The 12,782-nt window shown below is 40.8% G+C and overlaps 1 protein-coding gene across 1 annotated transcript; it reads right to left on the bottom strand.

The window, feature by feature from the left end:
* Positions 1–779: 779 nt before the first annotated feature.
* On the bottom strand, positions 780–10,654 carry LOC124261865. The gene is made up of 5 exons (XM_046696234.1): positions 10,523–10,654; positions 4,640–4,942; positions 4,048–4,098; positions 1,377–1,479; positions 780–823 (listed from the first exon to the last, which is right to left on the bottom strand). Exons 2-4 carry the CDS (start codon positions 4,932–4,934, stop codon positions 1,400–1,402), a joined length of 426 nt encoding a protein of 141 aa, XP_046552190.1. The 5' UTR covers positions 4,935–4,942; positions 10,523–10,654; the 3' UTR covers positions 780–823; positions 1,377–1,399.
* Between the last annotated feature and the right edge of the window lie 2,128 nt (positions 10,655–12,782).

The raw sequence follows: 12,782 nt of genomic DNA on the forward strand, positions 1-12,782 counted from the left end.
ATGGCGTAGGCCATTTGCCCTTATGGCAGTTGTCAATTTGCCCTTTAGCGTGGGCCAATTTGCCCTGGTGGCGGGGGATCTTTCGCCATGGGTCGTGCTCTGATGGCGCGGGTCATTGCGCCCTGATGGCGAGTGCCAATGTACCCTGACGCAGTGAGTCATTGTGCCCTGATGTTATGGGTCAGTGTGCCCTGATGGCGTGGGTCAGTGTGTCCTGATGGCGTGGGTCAGTGTGCCCTAATGGTGTGGGTCATTGAGCCCAAATGGCGTGGGTCATTGTGCACTGATGGTGTGGGTCAGAGTGCCCTGATGGTGTGGGCCAGTGTGCCCTGATGGCGTGGGTCATTGTGCCCTGATGGCGTGGGTCATTGTGCCCTGATGGTGTGGGTCAGTGTGTCCTGATGGCGTGGGTCAGTGTGCCCTAATGGTGTGGGTCATTGAGCCCAAATGGCGTGGGTCATTGTGCACTGATGGTGTGGGTCAGAGTGCCCTGATGGTGTGGGCCAGTGTGCCCTGATGGCGTGGGTCATTGTGCCCTGATGGCGTGGGTCATTGTGCCGTGTGGGCCTCACGGAGTGACCTGATGGTGTTAGTGACTGCTCGTTGTTTTGTCATATACCTGGTCGGACTTACTTGAACGCTGTGAATACTCCAGAGTGCCGCGATAAAACAACATCCACACGCAATCCCAAATCCTTACATTAATGAAATTGTATACACATTTTCCATAATGGAAAACTATTAAGTATTGGCATTTGCTGTAAATATAACAGAAAACGTTTCAGTCTTGCTAAATTTATTTGTCAGTCTGGTTGGGTAGCGTCTGAAATAAAATAAGAACCTATTACTCATGTGACTTGTTATGTGAGAATTACAGACACGTCTCTCTGTAAAAGTCTGCAAACCAGATCGAGTGATTCTGCACCACTTTCTTCAAGCCAGTGATTGATACAGCATAAACAACTTTCTTCGCAGTTGTGATCTCTCTCTCTGAGATATAGATTTGACTCTCTCTCTCTCTCTCTCTCTCTCTCTCTCTCTCTCTCTCTCTCTCTCTCTCTCTCTCTCTGTCTCTCTGTCTCTCTCTCTGTCTCTCTCTCTGTCTGTCTCTCTCTCTCTCTCTCTCTCTCTCTCTCTCTGTGTCTCTCTGTCTCTGTCTGTCTGTCTGTCTCTCTCTCTGTGTCCCTCTCTCTCTGTCTGTCTCTCTCTCTCTCTCTCTCTCTCTCTCTCTCTCTCTCTCTCTCTCTCTCTGTCTCTCTCTCTCTCTGTCTGTCTGTCTGTCTGTCTCTCTCTCTCCCTCTCTCTCTTTGGTGTAACCTGCCGTGATAAGAATGGAGTAAAATCCAAATCAAACTCCAACCTACTCCAGTACCTACCATTGTCCGCCATATCTCCGTCTTCAGTTGCTGCGAGTTGCCTCCTCCAACACCATCCTGCCACACTGACAGTGGTTGCTGTTTCTCTTGTGAGGCACTTGTGCTTGAAACAAAGACAGACGTAGTAGTAGTAGTAGTAGTAGTAGTAGTAGTAGTAGTAGTAGAAATATGGGTAGTAGTAGTAGTAGTAGTAGTAGGAATAGTAGTAGTAGTAGTAGTAGTAGTAGAAGTAGTAGTAGTAGTAGTAGTAGTAGTAGTAGTAGTAGTAATAGTAGTAGTAGTATCAGTGGTAGTAGTTGTAATAGTTGTAGTAATGGTAGTAGTTGTAGTGGTAGTACAGTAAATAATAGAGTCTGAACCAGACAATCCAGTGATCAACAGCATAGGCATCGATCTACGCAATGGGGATACAATGACAAGTGTCAACCAAGTCATCATCATCAGTGAAATTTATCACCACTGTATTCGCTTAACTAAATCCAGAATATGTAGTTTCCACGGCAACCAAATATGGAACCATCATTTTATATATTTCTTGAAGGGGAAATGCTCCATGTTTCCATTGACTGTTCTAAATTTCTTAAAGCAGAAACATATTATCTGAAAACTTCCACATGGCACTGTCAAGTTTGAAGTTAATATTGAACAGGGTTTTTTAAGAATATTTTCTGACTCTGGTGGTCTTCGCTATGACAGGATGAAACGATATGCATTCAGCCAATGTTAGCTGGAAGAGACTATTAATACGGTTCATAAAAGCTCTTTCATTTATTTAAAAAAAATATAGTTCGTGAAAAGATAAAATATATACTAATTGGAGCCTTAATTCGTAGTGCATATAGTGCATATATACTACGCATCAAAAGTTTAGACTCACTAGCGTAAATGTAGCCACTTACTTAAGTCAACTGTTCTAAACTAGATTTTGCAAAATTTTCCATTCTGTTTAAAGGTACTGTTTACACATGAATTGATGTATTGTAAAAAACATTTGTAACGTTGATAAAGTTATTGTCATAGGTTCAATAAATGATGAAATTCAGTGAAAATAGGATAATTCTTAACAAAGTTTTACATTGAAACGCAGCAGTTCACATGCAAGATATTTGCAGTTCATCTGCATAAGGTTTGCAGTTGGTTCCCCCAAGTTAGTGGAGAAACCAATCTTCGATGTAAATATATATATATATATATATATAGTAACGAGCAGAAAAAATGCGATTAAAGATTTTTTTTGTAGACTCGATCCTACTATCAAAAAAGCCGAAATACATTGTTTCTAGCCGCCAGTAGCTTGCCTCATTGGTATGGAATTATCTCCCTTGGGTTCGGGGGGATGGCTTGATCACGTGACCTCGTTGCTAGCAGACGATACCGAAGCTTTGCCATGACGTTACAAAACAACAGAAATCGACTCTTGGCATATTATGAAGCAGGTATTACATCCGTCACTAGATTTGTGAAATTGGCGGGACTGCATCGGGCCTCTGTTTACCGAAATTTGAAGAAATTTGACGCAGGGCTAGGGACAGAGCGACAGGCTGGATCGGGACATCGTGCTACTCTTGGGGCAAATGACTGACGACGTATCGCGCGTCTCGCGGTGGCATACCCAAACTGGTCTGCAAAACAGCTTGCTGTGAAGGCGTCAAGTCAAGGAACCCCTAAGGTATCAGAGTGGATGTATGAAAAATATAACTGAATTTATCAGTAAATAAATTTTGAATTTACGTCTGTGAAAAGTCACATTTGTTCTTCTCGTTACTGTACATAACATATAGTGAGTGCTTTAGGTGAGTCTAAACTTTTGATGGATAGTATAGTATCTACGACAACCCACATTGGCTATGTCATTCTAAACATATTTCTTGAACATTGAAGACAGTAGGTTAAACATTGAAGCTGTGTTGAAATTTTAAAATATTATGATCAAACGATTTGACATTTCAACTGCAAAAGCTATACTGAAAGGCAAAAGAAACGTTTCAGGCATAAATTGCCGGCTTGAATATATAGCTAGGTTAACTTGAGATCAACGACAACATTGGACGTCTACACGCTGGTCAACGCGCTCGAGTCATTGCTAATGACCTCAGTTGCAGTACGAACGATAGAACGTCTTAGACAGCGATACAACGCTACCAACAGCACTGATGACCGTCCACGTAGTGGTCGACCTCGTCATATCGTCCATCAACATCTCTCGTTAACCTAGCTGCTGTGTTCACAAAACAAGTGAACGATTGCCATTCAAGCCGGCAAATTATTCCCGAATGCATGCATGATGCACGTGCATCTCGATTACAATATTGTGTTTGTGCGAACTCTTCCCTTTCCACAAACAAAAAACATTCCTCAAACAATGCTTTATTGGGCAAAACAGGCTATACGACCACGATTGATGTTTTCCTCAAACTTACTTCTGGTGTATCTTTAAAAAAATAGGTTCAAATTCTTCATTGATACTTAAATGTCATTTCCAATATTACGACGGATTTTTTTGCCTTTCAGTATATATTAAAGCACGTAGCATATTATATTGAAATTTCATCATAATACCGTACAGTTTCAAATGACTTTTTAAAATTTTTGAACAACGTTTCTTCCAGAAAGAACATTTTATGGCCCTGCTGGTTAGCCGTAGGTACACTATCCGACAATCGGTACCTACCTGCACGCTCTACAGCTTCCAACAACTGCTCCGTGCCAACGAGACCGTCACCTGAATACAGCAGAAATTATTTAAATGAAATGTTTTTTATGGTTTAAAGGAGGAAGATTCAACTTCAGATAAATTCAAATAAGATCATAATGGTTAGCTCAGAATTTGTCTGGTTCGTGACATTAAAATCAAGAACCATGCAGAATCCCCTTTCTGGACGCGAACAGAAGAACCTAAATTCCAGAATCGATTACTGTCACGAGCAAGCCACCATTTACTCATGAAACAGAAGATCGTTTACGCAGCAAAGCATCGTGTAATTTGATTGGATGTCTAATTTTAGTGTCGTTTTCAACGAGGTTGTAAACACTGGGTACAGGGTATTTGTAAAAATAAACAAGGGCACAATACGCCAGAAAATCGACAAGGTGATATAAGTCTAGAAGAGAGGATGGTTGTTGACTCTTTATCGAAAAGAAAAGAAAAACACGAATCACATTACGAGTCGCCATTACGGTTTTGTTAAAATGTGCAACTTCGAAGTGGAAATAAAAATTATACAATCGAAATCGAGGTGAAATTATCTTTACAACATATTTACGTTTGTTCATTGAGTTTCGCATGAACTCCTCCAGAAGTGGATCATCTTCATCAACGTCAATCAAGGTAGAAACATCACGTTTTCCCAAACGTTTGGATTTAACGACATCCCTCAGCAGTTTGACGATGTCCTCCTGAATCGTGTTGCAATTACAGTTGTTGGTGTTGTGAGTTGTCTTTCGCACGTTGTGGCTCCGGCGCCGACGCCTACGGCCCCATAACCATCCTTCGCCTTCCTCCGGGGTGAGCATCAGCACCACCAGCAGCAGAACCAGTGTTGGACGCAACATCATCATGCAATAAACTGTATATCGACCATTTTATTTATTTATTTGTTTGCTAGTTTGCTGGCGGGAGTGTTTGTTCGTCCCTTAGGAAAGTGACTTTAATACAGCGATAAAAATAAATAATAGTATGATAATTATAATGATAGTAATATACTAATGTCCAAGAGAAACAATACCAAACATTTTTCAATATATTTTTTAATCAAGTTTTCCTTTTTGTATGACAACATACTTGAGCATTTCCCATGTTCCGAACCAAACATATTAGATCTAAAATTCTGGGAACATTTGATAAACTGAGAAACAAAATGCGCACTTTGCCAATAAACTGTATACAGATCATTGCATGCATTCATTCATTCATTCATTCATTCATCTATTATTTATCCATCTATACTGAACCGCAAAAGAAACGCCCCACCGATAGAGTTTTTCACGCCTTAATTCGCTCTAATTAACAATCAAAAAGGAGGTGTGAGTTCAAACTTGACAATTATGGTTAACACATTTTCGGGAATCACATTTAGAGTTCACACAAACAAAATCACCAAAATTGGTAACATTAAGATACCTCAAAGTCAGTATCGTGTGTGGCCTCTTTGGGTATCGATGACGGCGTTGCTTCGTCTGTACATGGAATGAATTAGGCGGTCGATGAAGATCATTGGCACTTGGGTCCAGACTCTGCGAAATGCCTGGTCGAGTCCAGCCGCAGTTGTCGGCCTTGGTTGGAGGTTATTCAGTCTCCTGTGAGTCTCGTACCAAAGGTGTTCCATTGGACGTAAATTTGCACTGGGTGCACGCTATCGTAGGCTTTGGATGCCATGTTGTCTTAGGAAGTCCAATGTTGCTCTGGCAGTGTGGGCACGAGCGTTGTCTTGCTGGAAGATGTGATTTCTGTAACGTCCAAAATGAGGTACAACGTGGGGTCTTATGACTTGGTCATTATAGCCTGCAGCTGTTACGTCATTTCCTCATCCTGGACCAAGATTCTGGAACACCATGGGGCCAAGTCCCTGTTTCGGACCGATTGCACCCAACAACATGATGATTGGACCACCCCACGAGTCTCTTTCAACAGTACACTATTCTGAAAACTGTTCGCCTTCGCCATACATTCACTCTGCCATCGGCTGTGGAAACACAATGTCGGCTTTCATGAGAAGAAAGCACAGTTCTCCATTGTCCACAACGCCATTTTGGTGAGGAGAGTACCACGATATGGTCTGTGACAGCAGAGGTTTCTTCCGCGCAAACGTCAACGCACTTTATAGCTAAAATTCATGGAATTATCATGAAACGGTACTCCCATTATCAGAAATTTGCGGGCCGCTGCAAATGATATTGGACCGCTCAACCTTAACGACGGGCCACTATCAGTTCTGTTGTCAAGTGACGTCATAGTGGGTGCGTTGGCTTACGGTTCATTCGACATTGGCTTTGGACTGGCAGATATTCTGGGTCAAACAAGTCAAAGGAACCCGAATTCCCGCTTTAAAAAGCGGTAATATTGGCTTTCTTCTTGGTGCTAACCTCAACAATTGCACTATTAACGTTGTTGTTGGACCAAAACCGAACACTGACATAGTTTGACATGTTGCAGGCAATGGTTTTGTCAAAGGCCAAGGTCGAATATCGTCACTTTCTGTTGTGACTTCACTTGAATTGTTCGATGACGTAATTGCATTCGGGCAGTCAACCTCATCAGAAGTTTTTTTTAGCAAACTTACAGTCACATTCCTTCATTGTTTCCTTTTTCTTTTCAACACAAATTCCATGAATTTTAGCAATAATAACGGTAATGTTATTTTTGAGGGCATTATCATTTGCAGAAGCCCTCGGTCTTTTTTCAACTGCCATCCTTCGTCGGGCAGTTAATGGAAGAGCTCGGGCTTCTGCAAATGATAATGCCCTCAAAAATAGCATTACCCTTATAGTATCGGCACTGATGGGTCTGTTGTGAGTCCAAATAGACTGGCGTGCTGTTTCTGTTGCTATGGTGAAGCGATCCTGCAGATGGTTGCACACAATTTGTCGGTCTTGACGTTGTGGTGTTACTGCAGGTTTCCCACTGCGTGGACAGTCATGTTAGTGGCCTGATACCGCTCCTGCAGTCTGGCCAACTTGCAATCATCCCAAGGTTTGGCTCCTCTGATCTCTCGTAAGTCGCGGCATGGCGATTGTGTCAAAGCAAGAATGATTGCAGGCGATTGCATTAAAAGACATGTTAACAAACGGTACAATAATAACAAAAACACCAAAATTTTGCGTTTGGTTGTGAAAGGTGACGTTTCCTTTGCGGTAATTCCCTCTTTTATATATAATTTTTATTTATTTAGTATTTTGTAGCGGTACGCCTTTTTGATAGCGCTCCAGAGTTGCCTCCCTTGGCTTTATTATGTTTTGACTCCCGGTCGTATGCTCCACATGTTTCGCAGATGTTCTCAGTGGATAAAGAATTTTCAAGAATCTGTGTCAGTATATATAAGGCTGGTTGTTGTGTTGACACACACATGGAATTACACGGGACTTTGCATATCCCTTGAGTTGTGTACATCTTTGTGTACCGTCGTCATCTGTCTGCCATCATCTGACCTACATTCAAGATTGACAGTGCGAGCCTGAATGCTCTAATTGTAAACTACCTTCAATTAGAATATCTGCTCTTATTGTAAATGCCAAGACTAAATATTTCATGAGTTTAATAAAAATGGTATTTCACGGAAGCGAGTATGGTATTCTGTTTATTACCCTCTATCATAAATTGATAGAAACTGCCTACAGTGTGATGACTCTTAGCTTTCCGTTAGGGCATCCTCCCAAAATGCAGGCCCGTTAAGACAACACTTTTTATGCTTGGTTGCATCCGTGATTAGTAGGCTGTACCCTTGATTAAGAAAAATGGTACATTGTATCACCCATGTAATGAGTTTTAAAAAAATTGACTTTATTTATTTAATCAACAATATTTAAAAGCTGTAAAAAAATATTCATCGAGACGATCTGATAAGAATAATATTTTACCGGAAACATGGTATGTATATTTTAGAGATTCATTAAATCCTGTATCACGTGATGACTTTGACCAGGCGTGGGCTGCTTATATTGGAAACTATATTCCTGAACATAGTTATGAACATTATACTGATTGTGTAATTGATGAACTGTCTTATGATATAACAATAGCTGAAATTATATCTGCAATAGACGATGCAAAACTGAATAAATCACCAGGAGACGACGGTATTCCAATAGAATTTCTAAAGAAAATTAAGGATATGATTGCACCGTACCTTGCTTTATTGTTTTCACAAATATTATGTAAAGGTCATTTCCCAGCTGCATAGACTACTGTTATTATAATATCTATATATAAAACTGGAAGTAATAATGAGCCTGGTAACTATAGGGGCATATTCTTGTTGAACACTTTGTGTATTTTACTTACATCTATCATAAACAAGATGAGTAATACCTTTGTCAAGAATGAAGGTGTATTTGGTGAAAACCCGAGGTGGGGGGGGGACGAGCGTTTGGAAAACACCATTCAACAGTTGACAGCATATTCATTCTTCCATCTATTGTTCAAATGCATATAACTTGAAGAAAAGGCAGATTCTACTGTGCTTTCGTGGATTTCAAGAAAGCGTTCTACATGGTTAACCGAAATAAATTACTTCATCTTCTTTCAAGAAATGGTATCCATGGAAAAATATTTCGTGTTCTTCAACATTTATATATGACAACGTGAAGTCTGCTGTAGTTGTCGGCGAAGGGAGAAAACTATCTGATTATTTTGATTGTTACACTGGTGTTAGACAAGGATGTCCACTTAGTCCCTTGTTGTTCTCCATATTTATCAAGTGTGGACCATGCCATTCATTAATTAGGGGATGACCATTGTCACAAAGGTACTAGCATTGTGACGTCATAACTGTAAACCATTATGACGTCATACGTCTAGCGGTATTACACTCGTGTAATATTGCTGTAAAAATATTACACTGCACTTTTATTACCCATATGGGAAGGAGGACACAGGGTAGTTATTTTCCTGTAAGTCCCTAAGGAGGTTACGCCTTTTGGTGAACGTTGATTGGCTGATTCCAATGAAATGAAGCCGCATTATAGGTACAACTGCAGTATTCATTTTAGCGTATTTTAAATCGAAAACTGATATGTGTAATAAACACAATAACAAACACATGTCGGGAAATGACAGATTATCTTTCTTTCATTCGCCAAAGCTCGAGAATTACGTAAGTGATATAAATCTGTCATTCCCCGTCACTTGTTAGTTATTGTCAAAATCTTCCACGGGCGAGTAATAACCATATACATCAATATCGCTTGCCAGCCCTATTACATATTAATGCCAGCCCACATTTAAGAAATACAGTTCGCTCTACCACCATGTATAGTGTAATAAAACACACTTTCGCCCTGAACTATTATAGTTAAAGTACGATGACGCTTGCGTCCGAGTGCTTTAACGTTATAATAGTTCAGGGCGAAAGTGTGCTTTATTACACTATACATGGTGGTAGAGCGAACTGTATTTCTTTTCTAAGATGCCAAATTTAATACTTTCTAAAGATAATTACGATTAATTTTTAGGCAGAAAACAAACGACGGTGTCGGTGACCTAAATTAAGAATCCTCGCACAGGGCTAACTGGCGCGCTGTTCGATTGATGTGTCTGCCCCCCTACGTTAAGACGAACGTTACCAGAAAAAACCCAAATGATAACAGTTTGATGACGGTTTACGTTCGGATTAAATATCTTCTCTGAATTATTTTAATTACATCTGTCATTAACGCAAACCATATGGGGCAATATGAACGTCGCATTTCTACTACCAACGTAAGTTTAGATCAGTACATCCAGATGAAGCTGAGTAGTCAAGCGACATTCCACGATTGCATTGTGGGAATGTAAACATTGCGAACGTTACCGTGTCGCTGAAAACTTGTGAGTCGAATTGACACATTTTAACCGTCGTAAAACACAAACGTAATGTTTCCACCAGTGATGTTAGCTGCGTGAAGCAACTGCAAACCAAGAAACGGGATGCAACGGAGTAGTTTACTGTAGGAGGCTGTACGAGGCGATGACAACTGACATGCATCGTGAAGTCGCTTACATTGTGACGTAATGTAAAATGGTTCGATTACGAGGGGGCACACTAGAATGGCGCAGTGACGGGATAACGTCATTTAATTGTTACGTCATCAAAAAACTATACTTTTATTGTCTGAAAATGTTTGTTTTTTTCGATTGTTCTAACCGCTAGGCATCTTAGAATACCACAAAACAATCTAGCTGTCGGTTATTCGGTCATTCGGGCAGACAATCGACTCAAAACTAAATGAAAAAAGTCAGTGTTTATTTTGCCAGGTTAGAATTGAACTAACATACTGTAAATTTCAATGTAGAGCAAGGTTACCTGTAAATTTAAATCTCTTTGTGATATTGCTGGAATATTGCTAAAAGACGACGTAAAACCATATTCACTCACTGTAAATTTAAACGCGCTCCATTGTTCAACAAAGAAAACAGATTCTGAAATTTATGAAAGCCATAGTGTCAAACTTACCAGTCGGTTCCTCTTGGAAGCTGTGATCGTCGGCGGTCTTCCTCCCTGATTTATTGGTGATAGGTGTCACAGTTTCGTGTGTGTAGGTGAAAGGACAACAGGTGTTGTCGTGATACGTTCTCTTCAGATATATGGTATTACCTTACTGAAATTCTTATCTTCACAGCTCAGGATATCGCTTCCTGTTCAGTGAGTTGGGTGGTTGATGTTTAACGCTGCACTCAGCAATATCCCAGCTATATGGCTGCGGTGTCTACAATCGAGTTTAGACCAGACCATCCAGTGATCAACAGCATGATCATCGATCTACGCAATTGGGATAAGGTGACATGTGTCAACCAAGTCAGCGAGACTGACCACCCGATCCCGTTAGTCCCTTTTTGCGACAAGCATGGGTTGTTGAAGGCCATGACTAGCCCGGATAGCCTGACCATCCGATCCCTTGAGATATTATTATTATTATTATTATAGGGTATTTATATAGCTCTTATATCCACGCAACTAGTACATGCTCGATCAAGGCGTTGATATTTTTTAGCTCGATCATTGGACGTCAGTCTAAACTCGTACGATAATACATCGTATTATCAATCTCAACTCCCTGGGGAGTATACAACTCTTGCAGCCACTAAGCGCACAGAGTTATTGTGGCTTTCTCATCCTAACGAGGTACCCATTCACAGCTGGGTGGACTGGGACACATAGTCACAGTACTTTGTCCAAGTCTACTGCACGTTGCTATACCCGCAACTAGGTGTTTGCACGTATTCATGTGGCCACCATCTGGTCATTTACAAACGGATTCGTGGGTTCTTTTAAGTGCACATGGTTGTGTACTGTACACTAGGGTTTGTGCACACAAAGGTGTCTCCAAGGCTTTTACACCCGGTCACAGGTGGGCTAGATCCCGACACCACAAGCTTGCTGGATCACTAGCCTGGCGCCTTAGACAGCTCGCCCATTACGCCCCAAGTGGCCTCTTACGTCAAGCATGCGTTACTGAAGACAAATTCTGGACTGTAAATATCCGAGCCTGGCCCACATAGCCCAGTGGTTGACAATATGAGCATCAATCTGTTATGTCGCACTGGGGAATTTTAGAACGGTTTGTGGGTAAACCAGAACTGACAATCCAATGATTGACAAAATGAGCCTCAATCAACGCAGTTGAGATTTGATGGCCTGTGTCCACCAAGTCAGCGAGCCTGACAACCCGATCCCGATAGTCGCCCACACACACTCTCACACTCACACACACACACACACACACACACACACACACACACACACACACACACACACACACACACACACACACACACACACACACACACACACACACACACACACACACACACAGATCGTAAGGGTATGTCAATGTGTGTTATACACTGACAAAGACGAAGGAATACAATATATACGTTGAGTTCAAACTTTAGTTGGCTATACAAAACATGTTGAACAAATGCAAATAGACAGCAATTGCAATGAGCTGCACCGAATATCTGGAAATTCCATTTTTACAAAGATGTTGACATTTTTAATCAAATTATTTAGAACAATAAAAGGTGCTTATAAACAGAAAAAGCGTATATGACTCAGATTGGAAAGAGGCAGGTATCAGTTTGCCAATTACTATGAAAAATGGAAATTTCCTGCGAAGACAAACATTATCTAGGATGGGTGTCTTCCCATAATAACTACATCCCCTAAAACCTGCAGCTTAAAACAACACATGTTATGGTCCAGTGCACAGAATAACTACATGCTGTTACCTGCGTCTGCTTAATCGATTTACCCAACACAAAGCAAATAACACATATATAACATGTTTGCTGTGGCAGTTCATGTTGGTTTTGATAGTAAATAGTTTGCCGTCACAAAATGGTAATTTGCAGTTTTCAGTTATGATTGAACATTTTCCGCATCCAGGTGTTTGACATTTTGTTACACTGACTGATAAACCTGTTTTCATAGCATCACTTTTATACAAAATTGGAAGATTTGCTTTTATAATGGGCATAATTGTACAGTTATTAGGATTGTAGGTACAAACAAATAGAAGAATGTCCATCCCGGGATTTGTTTCTTTTGTTTAAGTGTCTCTCTTGGGACTCTTACTGCTTTATGAACAGCATTTTCTAATACCTAAGAAGATATGTATCTATTACATATTACCTACTGTCACTAACTGCAACGTCCTACGCATGATGACGACATAGCTACTACCGTTATGCGTCGCCTATGACGACACTTACTT

This window comes from Haliotis rubra, unplaced genomic scaffold, assembly GCF_003918875.1.
Source record: "Haliotis rubra isolate DU_JTF1 unplaced genomic scaffold, ASM391887v1 Scf813, whole genome shotgun sequence".
In the NCBI taxonomy this organism is placed as follows: domain Eukaryota; kingdom Metazoa; phylum Mollusca; class Gastropoda; order Lepetellida; family Haliotidae; genus Haliotis; species Haliotis rubra.

Excerpts from the sequence above, each read along its gene's own strand:
- LOC124261865 (XM_046696234.1), bottom strand. The coding sequence starts at position 4,934 with ATGATGATGTTGCGTCCAACACTGGTTCTGCTGCTGGTGGTGCTGATG. Across the intron at positions 4,099-4,639 it reads GCGAAACTCAATGAACAAAC|GTGACGGTCTCGTTGGCACG; the intron begins GTAAATATGTTG and ends TGCTGTATTCAG. Across the intron at positions 1,480-4,047 it reads GGAAGCTGTAGAGCGTGCAG|CACAAGTGCCTCACAAGAGA; the intron begins GTAGGTACCGAT and ends CTTTGTTTCAAG.